Genomic DNA, 12,538 nt, shown 5'->3' on the forward strand with positions numbered 1-12,538 from the left:
CTAATATATATCATATATATATATATATATATATATATATATATATATATAAAAATAATACAAGATCTTCAATATAAATTATTATGAAATTCTTTGTATTTCTGACGGATATATCTAAAGGTATGGAAGTATACCGTACAAGTATATTTGTTTTCTATTTATTTCAATTTCTTTTCACGATTTATTTATCCCTTTAATGTTTTTTATTGCATACGACATTCCATATCTGAAGCCTTTGCTTGTAAATCAATGTTATACTTTTTAAATAATATATATCAAACGTTTCCTTTGAAATAAACAAATGAATCACGTGCAATTCATATTATTTTCTTCTATTAAGTTAAATAAATACTACACAGAGACATAGATTACAGGCATAGGCTCAGAAAGATCAGTTTGCTCTTGTTTGTAACTTTCGATTACATTGTCAACCGAGGTGATCACAGTGTTAATGCTAAACTCGTAATTTATTTCAAATATAAAAAAGATACTTGAAATCATAACCTAATCTTCAACGGTGATACGTTCCAAGTTCAAGGTTCGTAGAATTGTGATAGGGCAGTCTTGACTCTGAAACGGAAATTACATATGAGACTTCTGTTATACAAAAAGATACAACAAACGACAATAATTTAGCACGTAATGCTCATTTTTACTTCTCAAATAGTTGAGTGTCTTTTGTGTGACGTAATTGTTGCAAGATACGATAAATTCCTAATTCCCGCAGACGCGCTTGCCGTTGCGCTGCACCGGGTTCCTCTCTCCAGACTAGGTTGCATACACAAAAAATAGCAGCAACTTGCAGTTTCACGTTGCTATGCATCTAAATAAAATGTACACATAAAAAAATATCAACATATAATTGGTGGTCCCTATTCAAGATATAATTATTAAATTAATAGATAGGACTTGAGGAAATGCGAATACTTAATCGATTTAATACATGTTTGAAACTTGTGGTATTCAAAGCTGTTATTTTTTACTATCATAGATAAAATAAGTATAAGTAACGCGATTTGTTTTTTCAATCTTTAAGTTTGTTTATTATCCTATCTATTAATCGTTTAGAAATACTCAATAAAATACTTGTAAATGTACGAACCATATAATCCATGAGTTTCTTAAGCACGTCGTCATTAGCCATAATATGATCTCTAGCTCGATCGCCATCAGCTACATTTGCTAAAATGCAAAGTGCTTGCTCTTTAACATCCGCCGGATGTTCTGGGTCTTCCAGTACTAGAATGACCGCTTGCATAACGTGCGTGGCGTGCTCGCCCATTATACGATCTATATGAGCTTTAGTGGAAAGCAAATTTCGTAACAGACCCAGAGTTTTCATCAGGACACCTAACTCAGGATCGGCCAAGAGACGAAAAATCTGATCTGTGCCCAAGCATGAGAGTATTTGCGATTTTACACGTTGCTCCGCTTGAAAGGCCACGTTCATTAGAGCCCAAATGCCGTTCAGTCGGAGTGCCGATTCAGGCCGTTTAGTGAGAGAACACAATAATTCTACTCCGCCGGACTCAAGAATTGGCTCTTTGCTCGGACTAAACTCCAACAGTAAATTACATAAAGTACTCGAGGCAACAGTTAATAAATCACCTTCACCTTCGCCTCTACCTATAGTACAATAATGACAATGTTAATAGTAACTCATATAGTTGGCGATTGAATACTAATAATAACAGCTAATTACTAAGCACTGATCTCTTTATTCTTGTTCTTTTTTTTTTGAAAAATAATCTTACAATGCAGAGAGAAAAGAATAGGGATGTATTTATCATTTCTATTTACACGCATGAGAAAACAGTCGCCCTGTTTTAAATTCATGTTTATATATAATTCTTTTATATCTATTGTATCTTCTATTATATCTATTGTAAATATCTTTCTTACGACATACTAATATGGCCAACACAAGCGTAAAAGGTTGCGAACTTTTCTTGATGCGTGCATTTTTAATTGAGCTACAAATCTATTCTTGTCTTATATAGAATAAAAAAAGAATAACTCACATTGTACATTAATAACCCTCTTTTCGATATTGCATCTTTTTCTTTTTGATTAAGATGTTAATTCGAAATTTCAAGCTAAATATATGTATTATTTTTTCGTATCTTACATGCAATATATATATGCATGCAACATACATTATACGTTTCTCAGTGTTTATTGTAGCGTATCTCTGTAATGCTTATTGTAAATGTATTATCATATTTTACCCTCCAACCCCTTGTCCGCTCCATGTAACAACTGCATAAGTGGCCTCCACACTGCATGATCCTGAAATGTAGTACGAAGCTGTTGCACACTCCTCGAAAGGGAATGCAAACATCTAACCGCGGCTAAACGAACACGGGATCCACCAGGATCTTGAAGACCAGAGACAACTTGTTCCATAAGACTTTCTGTTTCAATAATACGCTTTCGGATATCTTCGTCATTCGCTCCGAGAGACGCAAATGCCCTGAACGCAGCTTGTCGCATATCTTGCGTTAGCGTTGCATCTTGGACCTCAACAAAAAGTATTACGTACAACTTTTATTTAAACACTATTTTAATACAACCTAATGGAGTTTTTTTAAATCAATTTTATCATACTTTGTAGATATTCAATATATTTAATGTAACTTCTGCTTACTTGCGGATGTGGTCTTAGCAATTCCGCCAGTGTCGGTATCAAGTGATTACTAATGGAAGCTAAACGCTGTAGATCTGTATCAACTTCGGTTAGATACGCAAGTGTTTCGGCCGCGGCGACTCTCTCGCGTGGCGGTCGGTCTCGATGACATAAACGTACGAGGCAGGGTAACGTGCGATACACTACTCGCGGATCGGTGGATGGCAACGCCCCGGCCCTGTGCATATACGCGATACATCTCGCTGCTTCGAGTTGTATCAATGAACTCTTCTCACGTCCCATTAATTGACCTAATGCGACAGGTACCAATCTACCATGGACAGTATTACTAGTGCTGGCTGACGCTACCATAGCCGACACCATGTGATTCTGGTAACACATATTCGCTAAGCAGGCTAGAGCTGGTAATTGGACATCAGACAAGGGGGAATCCAGTTGCATCGCTAGTGTTTCTACCGCACCGCCTTTGGACAAAGCGTTCTGTTCCTCTGTCGTCTAACAAACAATTTGCAGATTAGTTCCTTCTTATGACACAGATATATTTATATATTTTATATATTTTATATATTTTTATTAGAGTTTCAGACCTCTCTTTACCTTACATGCCGTAGTTAAAATTGTCGCGACACAGACTTGACAGGTGACCGACCGACTTGCTAGAGACAACAATCGTGGTACTAACGCGGGATCCTGATAAATCGAGTGGACCGGCGCTGCCGTATGCTGGAATACCGTGCGCAGACATCGCAAACAGGCCTCGTGCAACAAATCTAGGACCTTTATCTTGCTGTCTGCGACAATGTCGGGAGTTGGGGAGGAGATCAAGACTTGTAGAAGCAGTGGAACTACACCTAAATCTATAAGCGCCAGTACATGCTGATCCGTGCCCTTGGCTAAGGAACCCAATGTTACAGCCGATTCTAATCTTATACGATCGCTGATGGTACCGGACGTATCGCCAAGCAATTGCAAGAGACGAGGCACCACACCTTGAGCTATAACCGAACCCTTTTGCCTGTTGCTCCCGATCACTGAATTCTTGAGACATCTGAGAAAGATCAGATCCATGAAACATTAATACAGTTTTTTATTTAAAAAGTAAACATAATAAAGCCCATTTTGCATCCCTAATGTAGATTAATTATTATTTTGGTTTAATGTATCGTTTATCTTTTTCTAATTAGAACTGGAAGAAGATAAAAAGTGACTTATAAACCGAGATTAAAATTTTAATTAATTTACATTGGTAGAAATAAACATAAGTAGAGAAAACGTCGTTGGAAACTTTAAATCTATTTTTTTTATAGCCAAATTAGTGTACATTCTTTGTATTTAAAATGAAAGAATGAACAAATATATGTTTGATAAAAACGAGAAAGGAAGCTTCAGTGCAATCGAATGAAGTAATAAAGAATAAATCTTTTCAGTCATATGAAGTATTATCCTTAAGGTTAAGAATAATTTTTTTAATACTCACATAATCGCTTCCAGGCATTTCTGCGCGTCCGGAGAGTACAGCTCATCGATGTAGCTCCTGGAACTCTCGATGTCCTGCAAGACCGTGAGAAAACCGTAATGTAATTATTGGCGTTACTAGCAACGGTGGGATTCGTCAGCTCTATCAATGCATCAAACGGCCCTTTACCGGAGATCGCATACGAAACTAATCGGACATCGAACTCACCATGTACGGCTGCATCACCGACACCATCTTCGCTCGTCTGCGTTCTCACATAAATATCCTGTAAATCGTTCCGCTCGGTCGGACTTCCTGGCACAACGATTACCACGAGGAACCGTCAGATTCAGTTTGCGCACTATATACGTTCTATATGAAACGTTTGCGATTCGGTTGTACGTTGCGTTTCTCGTGTTCTAAAATAAGCTCGACTTGTTGCCAATGATGCCAACATTGTGGAGAGTTTTTCTTCTAGGAAAAAGTCTTCCTACCTCCTATAACTACCTCCTATAACTACTTCTAATTCGATTCTCTTCAACATTCTTTCCTTTTATAATAAAATAAGGATAAATCGATTATCGAAATAATAATTTATAATTAAATATATAATTTGCGGATTAATGTACAATTAACTTGAGAATTAAATTTTTTAAATCTACACATAAAGCAAATAGAATTTTGTATTCTTAATGTATTCAAATATATGTAAAATATAATAGACACTTTCAAACAAAACACTTCTTAATTCTGATGAGTTTTAGAACGCATTGGCATTTTAAAAGTTCGAACACTATACATACTCCTGTAGATTTGTGCAATTACGTCATGTTAAATAAATTTTGTATGTGTATGTGTATGTATGTAAAATATATATGCATAATATATATGCATATATCATGTATCACTACATTTGATCAATATTTATTTATTTAAGCATCAATTTTTTAATTTGCATTAATTGAAATTGATATAATTATATTATGTATTATTTAATTTAAATCGAAATTCTAACCATGAGAATTCCGATATAAACCTATTACACTCATTAGAACATTTTCTTTTGAACGTTTTGAAATTTTCAAAAACTCTCTCGTATATTTCAGCTAATACTTCCGGCAAAATTGTCACATCAGAGTGACATGCAATAAATTTCTGCAATAAATACCTCAATCATGTAGATAACTATTTTGTTTATCCGGTTAAGAATGATTTGATTAAGTATACTTAATTTAAAACATAAAAAAAAAGATATGAATGAAGATTTAAAAAAAAATAATAGAGTATTAAAGTAATACAATTTATTATATAAAAACAGAAGTCTTCAATTTTTTATTTTCCTGCTTTATGATATCTTTTTCAATCATAAATAAAAATCATAATTATACATTTTAATGTGCGATAGTTTTATTTATTCTAAAATAATAAATAATATATAATATATATTTTATATATATTTTTAATTTTTTGTATGATTTATTTTGTAATCTGATTTCGCAAATATAGTATTTTATAAACACTTTTCAACATTTAGGCTTCCCAGAGCTCAATGTTAAAATCAGCTTGGCAATCAAAATATTAAAATATTCTTTTACCATATAACACATTGAATTTCTTTAGATACAATTTCTTTAGAAATTTCTTTAGATATAATCGAACTATATACATATATATAGATTGAAGTATATTCCAATTGATTTGCGCTTTTGCAATGCGATTTTGTCGATGTGTTTCGAATTTATATTTAAATAAAAAAATTTTAACCTTCCTGTCTCACTAAGAGATTCCTGTCTCACTACTTCTTGTATTACTAAATAGTTGGATTTAACAGAAACAGATGTGTGCACTTCGCACACACGGCACGTGTATACAATTGTCATACTGATGAAACAGTCGGGGCTAATCGGGAATAATCGGGACGTTCGATTCAGATTTGACGCTCACGCCTTTCGAAGCTTGAGTGCTAACAAGTGCCAATTTCTTGTCTCATAAATCTTTTCCAAAACAATTGTATATAATTCCGGAGACGATAGATGAATATGAATTAAAACGTTCATCTGATGAATTTAGTCCCGGGCAAAGGGCGTTCGCGAAAGAGCTGGAAAGAGCTGACGAAGTTCCATCCATGTACAAACGTGCCGCATCATAAGCAATGACGTGGATATAGGTTAAGTTCTCATTCACGCTCAAACAAATCAAATCGCCAAGTGTATCGAGCAATTTTTGACAAAGACAATTGTAAATAATGTTCGAAATCACAGACACGCAAAGTGAGTACAAGGATTCCTCTTGACAATATTGAAAGAAATTCTTTATATTAAACCGGCGAATATCCGAGATATTGATTACATTTTGTTGATTGTACTATAAGGGATGTGTTCCAGAAATCGGAGTGGGATTGGCGGGATTTGGGATTTCCTTTCTGTTCCTCGGCGTATTGTTACTCTTCGATAAAGGTTTACTCGCTATTGGAAATGTAAGACTGCATGTTCTTTATTTATTATTTATTTACATTAAATCTTATACCAGATTATTTATTTATGTTAAGTCTTACACTGGATTGACCTTTTGGATTCCTTGTAGCTTCTGTTTATATCAGGACTAGCATGTGTCATTGGACCATGGAGGACGTTAAACTTCTTCTTTCAGAGGCACAAGATAAAAGCCAGTGCCTCATTTCTAGGAGGTGTTTTTGTAGTACTTATGGGTTGGCCCCTTGTAGGAATGATTTTAGAAACCTATGGCTTTGTATTACTCTTCAGGTAAGTGTTGTATACTTCTAAATCTTTAATACTAAATCTTTAAATACTTCTACAGCACAGTGGAACTCGAGTATATATAATATAACACGCTAATACCTGTTTTCAATGTAGTAATTTTAATCTTGGTACAATCTTTTTCTAGTTCTAAGAATTAGAAAAAGAGTAAGTTGAATCGAGATTAAAGTTAATCTATATAGAAACAGACATAAAGGAAATATTAGTTCTTTTTAGTTGAACTTTTCACATAGTTAACTTTTATTTTTTTCTTCAACATGAAGGAAAGATTAATGATTATGCAAAATAAACTTCAGCTGAAAAAAACAGACTTGTTCAAGTGAGAAAATATAGCGAGTGCACTGGCTGTGTTTAGCAAATCACAGTTTTACATCCGTTTTGTGATTATCAGCAATAAAAATATAATCCAATCAGCGCAAAGAAAACTTCCAACAGTTGACCTTGATAAAAATGATTATAAAATCTCGAATAACTGATGTCCTAATAGTTAATGACTAATAGTTAATAAAACCATGTTTTGTAACAGATACTTCATCACATATATTTGTTTCAGTGGTTTTTTACCAGTAGCAATAAACTTTTTACGAAGAGTACCTATATTGGGAACTCTACTAAACATGCCTGGCATCAGTCGAGTTTTGGACATAATAGCAGGTGATTCTAATCGGACAACTGTATGATACAACTATATAATATATTAAAACCATCCATATCTTTTTGCTTGGAATCTGTACATAAACCAGTCAAATGTTCATATTTCATATTTTTTTTGTTCTTCCGTTTGAAGAATGTCAGCTATCAAGTTTTGTACAAAAATGTAAGAATTTACTTATTTCTTATATAAGTCATTGTCATTACTATATATAATGAATTTGTATCTTTCAAATTTATATACATATAACTTATATGTATTGATTATGTCAAGGGTACACTTGGTTATGTAAAACATTCCAAAGGCTTTTTTATAAAAAAAAAAAGATAATATTATTCATTTTCATCTTAAAATATTCATCACTGTCAATAAACAAATAATGGCCAACAAATGTACCCTTCTCCTGATCAAGTAATGAATGTTTCGGGATAATGTAATAAATGGACGTGTTTAATGTGTTATTTATCATTAATATATCTTATACTTATTGAAATCAAGATAAAGAATATACCGTATTTACACAAGACTCTTTTTCAACAAGAAATATTTCAGTAACCTTAAATATTAATTTAAAAATGTGTCAGATTAGTAATATTGAATGCTAAGTACTTAAATCTTATTAACGTAATGATATTAAATTTGAAAAAAATATACAATATGTATAATTTTAAATTGTTAAATTTTTGTCAATTTTTATTAGTTTTATAATTAAATTTTTGAAATAATTTAATGAAATTTATTACATTAAAATCAGCTTCGAAAAAATGTTTTTTTTATTTAAATAAGTTCTTTTTACTATTTCAGGGAAGAAAAATAATTACTGAATGTATGAAATTTTATATCGTTTTTATTGATTTGCTGCTTTCCCTGCATGCATCCTAACATGAACAGATTAGATGCATACATTCTGAGTAACGCTTTTCTTCTTACATGGTCGTCTGGAGTGCGAAATTAAATTATCGTCCGTCAAAAATGAACGGACTGATTACCATTAAAATGAGTTTTTATTAATTTAATTACGAATTAATTATGAATTATCTACAACGGGCCGAGAATAAGGGCGGGGGGCGGCCCAGGCTACGCGCCCCGCCATCGCCGTGATGACATTTCGTCGCGCGTTCTCCTCTCTCGATGGTTTCGCGTGCGCTGACTCGATACTCTAGGCAATTTATTACTTTCAAGTACTTTGATATTCCGACCGGTCTATTTATTCAGCGTAGCGTGTATGGAACGTTATCCAAGTAACAGGTGTTCGCGATATTTTCGCGATTGTGTTTGTCTCTTCAACGTTTTTACAATGGAATACGAAAATACGTAAATGTCAATCGCTGCGGGAAAAATACTGAATCCGGCAATAAGTTAAGCAGATTCTCTTCTATTCCTTTGTTTATTTTTGCCGAGTTTCATGCACTTTACGAGCTGCTACGTCGACCGTCCTCAGCCTGAATTACTTATTAATATCGCCGACAACGTTTCTTCTGTCTGCGGGAATCGCTATCAAATCGGATGATGTGGATAATTAATGACGATGTCAATGATCATGAGAGTAATGAGACGAGGATCGTATTAACGCTTTAAAGAAGGTTTTTAATTTCATCGTACAATACGAGTACGAGCGCACCACCTGTGCCACGGAGAACATTAGAGAACGCGCCCTTGAAGAAGGCATTACCACCTTCCGTCTTGTAAATGGTGGCCCAGCAATGGAGAGTGTTTTTGTACAAAATGTCAGTCTTGGCACGGCCGGACTGCATCATCATACGCCTACGTACTGTATCGAAGGGGTAAGACACAATACCTGCGACAGTGGTTACGGCCTGCGACAGATTCAGAATGAATAAATAAAATGCATGTTCAATGAGATTGCATCAATTTAGTAGAAATATAGTAAAATCATCTCACCTGGGCAATACCCCATGAAACGAGGAATGGAGTCTTTTTGGGGTCTGGCAGCATACCACGGGCAGTGTCATAGAAACCGAAGTAAGATGCACGATAAATGATGATACCCTGCACCGATACGCCGAACCCACGGTAAAGTCCGACGATGCCGTCAGCTTTGAAGATCTTTGTCAAACAATTACCTAATCCTGTGAACTCACGCTCACCGCCAGCTTTGCCTACATCGGCAGCCAACCTAGTGAAACAAAGAAAGAACACAATGTAGCATAATTTTAAAATTTTTGATATTATTTAGGTATTTGTAGTTGACTTATTTGTACGAAATGTACAAATATAAAGGGACAACACGGTAGTGAATACAAAATTAATGATATTGATACTTTTATAATATATATCAATATCGTTAATTTTGTATATAGTATACCTTTATAAATTAAACAAGTTTACTCATAAATATAGCTACATGTGTTATTTCTCATTGCGATAAAATTTAAATCGGAAGTTTATAAGAGTAAAAGTAATTGTATTAAATTGAATTTAATTACAATTATTAATTGCTCGTTAATTGCACGATAAATTCTATTATTAGCGTAGGGATAAAAATTTTTATTTTTAGCAGTAGTTAAAATAACTTCTATTATTATATAAATTCAATATTCTATTATTAACAAATGAATAAAATAAAACGCTCTAATTGTAAGTAATTTACCTGGTTCTGGCAAAATCAAGTGGGTAGACAAAGCACAGAGAAGTGGCTCCAGCAGCACCACCAGACGCAAGATTTCCAAGGAAATAACGGAAAAATTGAGTGTTCTTATCAACGCCACCAAGGAAAACCTGTTTGTACTTATCCTTGAAGGCAAAATTCAAAGCTTGCGTTGGGAAATATCTAATAACATTGGCGAAATTACCACGCCAGTAACTAAGGAATCCTTGTTCACGTGGGATACGAACGAAACAATCGACCATACCTGGAAAGTAATATACAATGTAAATATGTGATATAACGTTCTTGTAATACTTTGTCATTTTAATAATTTGGACAACTTATTTTATACATGACTTATTTTATATAATAATATAATAATTTTATATATAATAATTTATTTTAATAAATTATTTTCTACTTTAAAATGCTACACAATTCACAAATTCAACTAATAATATATTTTATATATTCTAAAATATTAATAGACTATCATCGTTTTTTTACTATATATCATATAATTCGTAAATTATTTCAGTTATCCTTAAGAAAAATTCAATTGAATATAAACTTTCGTGAATCTGAGATTTTTTTAATGTTAATTATATATACAAAATAAAATATGCATAATTATTTATAATAGGCAAATAAATTAGAAAGAGATTCATAGTATTTAACTACAAAATTATAATTTTATATATTTTATATGTTACATATAATAAACGTAAAAAAATCTCATACTTTTAAAGATTGTTCTCAGTAAACTCTTCACTAATATAAATTTTAACTCTTCTATTAGCAATAGAAGAAACGAAGCAAATTTTTTATTGGATAAATATCCGGATAAATCTCAAAAAATTCTGATTGACTTATTAAAACAAACTTTAACAGATTTTTTATCATCATAGATATCAGATTGTATTTTATTTTATTTTTTACAAATTTAAATTTGTTTGCCAAGATTCAAAGTATTACTGCTATGCTTCAAGATCAAATTGCCGGCAAAAGATTAACAATAAAAAATTAAGAATAAAAAGTCTGTTTTCTTGTACTAAACTACATTAGAATTTTCTTACTTTCGCCATATCAAACATATACCTATTTCATTTTAAATTCGAAAAATGTACACTAAAACAGACTTGCCTGATTTATGTTTCGACCTTAACCCTAAAATTCTGCCAATGGAATACAAATTTCAGTTAGGACCAATTAGAATTATACTGGCAGCTCTATTGGCTGAATTTTAAAATTTTAAGGTTAAGATCGAAATATAGACCAAGAATTAAAAGAGACAGTAGATGTCTAGAACGATCAAGTAGCATTTTGAATATTTAAAATAGAAAATTGTTTCATTAATTATACATTATCATCTAAGTGTATCGACTTCTCTTGTAACTTTATTTCTTAATTTTATCTTTGTAATTTGACACGGTAACATGTAATTGAGATTACGGAGAAATGATAAGCTGTAAGCCATCTCCTGTTATCGTCATCAGCAATGTGACTCGATGATCAGCAGATCGACCATTGCAGACTATAAAATGCATTCATTAAATTCCTGACCAGTAACATTCTTCGGAGCGTCAAACGAATGGGAATTCGGCCCGACAACGCGTCTACGCGTCGTCAGTGGATGAATCAGAGAGGAGGCTGTGAATGGACGGCGGGGGAATTCATGACGCGTGGAAGTAGAATACAGAGGAATTCGGTCTCGTGGTCGAACGAAAGAGCAGCCATGTTGGACCGCATCGTCATCGATCGGGGTCTCAGCGGAGAAAAGAGGAAGCCGACGCGCTGCCATCTGGCTCGGGGAACGGCTGGCCGTTCCAAACGAAATATCGATCCCATCGCGAGAGGCATCGATGGATGAAGCGAATTTTCCGCTACATGCGAGATTGGATCGCAACGCGGCCGGAGTTATGTAAATCCGGCCGAAACTGCGGGTCGACCTTCGTTACATAAAAGTAATGCGAAATTTTGTCGTTCGTCGCGTATATGCGCGCGCGCACACGTTCGAGTTTTCGCGTCGCTCGCGTGGCCGCGTTCCACACGCGGTGCGCGGCACCAACGACACGCATTACGTAACGGCCATGTCTTTTCTTTCTCTTATCTTTTCGCTCGCGGCATGCGTCGCGGCTCGCCGCCGCGTTCGCGCACCGCGAGGAACAATAGGCACGTTCGAACTACTTGACTACTGTCACATGTTTCATGTATGCACGCGCAGGTTTCTACTGCATGAACGATAAACCGATCGTTCTCTTTCTTTTCGAACGAGTTTCGTCCTTGCCGTGACACTGGAAAAGCGCGTGAAGCGGCCGGGTATTCCCCACACGATTTTCCCATGAGATCCAGAAAGACAGATAGTGATATGAGAAGGGGGAATATATATATATATATA

At 34.1% G+C, this 12,538-nt stretch overlaps 3 protein-coding genes across 3 annotated transcripts in view; 1 reads left to right on the forward strand and 2 right to left on the reverse strand.

Annotated features, from left to right (window-relative positions):
* Positions 1-533: 533 nt before the first annotated feature.
* On the reverse strand, positions 534-4,358 carry LOC105626748 (armadillo repeat-containing protein 8-like). The gene is made up of 8 exons (XM_012208043.1): positions 4,332-4,358; positions 4,125-4,198; positions 3,245-3,695; positions 2,648-3,142; positions 2,229-2,520; positions 1,103-1,626; positions 657-823; positions 534-570 (listed from the first exon to the last, which is right to left on the reverse strand). The coding sequence occupies exons 1-8, from the start codon at positions 4,356-4,358 to the stop codon at positions 534-536; spliced, it is 2,067 nt and encodes a 688-aa protein (XP_012063433.1).
* Positions 4,359-6,348: 1,990 nt separating this feature from the next.
* On the forward strand, positions 6,349-7,858 carry LOC105626750 (vesicle transport protein GOT1B). The gene is made up of 4 exons (XM_012208044.1): positions 6,349-6,373; positions 6,488-6,579; positions 6,687-6,865; positions 7,434-7,858. Exons 1-4 carry the CDS (start codon positions 6,349-6,351, stop codon positions 7,558-7,560), a joined length of 423 nt encoding a protein of 140 aa, XP_012063434.1. The 3' UTR covers positions 7,561-7,858.
* A 900-nt stretch (positions 7,859-8,758) lies between these two features.
* The window catches only part of LOC105626751 (ADP,ATP carrier protein), a 3,954-nt gene continuing 174 nt past the window's right edge, over positions 8,759-12,538 (reverse strand). Inside the window, exons 2-4 of the mRNA XM_012208045.1 lie at positions 10,144-10,414; positions 9,435-9,669; positions 8,759-9,349 (exon numbers count right to left, since the gene is read on the reverse strand). Coding sequence (XP_012063435.1) covers positions 9,107-9,349; positions 9,435-9,669; positions 10,144-10,414 — 749 coding nt within the window. The 3' untranslated portion in view covers positions 8,759-9,106. The remainder of the gene's footprint in view (positions 9,350-9,434; positions 9,670-10,143; positions 10,415-12,538) is intronic.

The sequence above is a fragment of the Atta cephalotes genome, assembly GCF_000143395.1.
Source record: "Atta cephalotes unplaced genomic scaffold scaffold00006, whole genome shotgun sequence".
NCBI classification, from domain to species: Eukaryota; Metazoa; Arthropoda; class Insecta; order Hymenoptera; family Formicidae; genus Atta; species Atta cephalotes.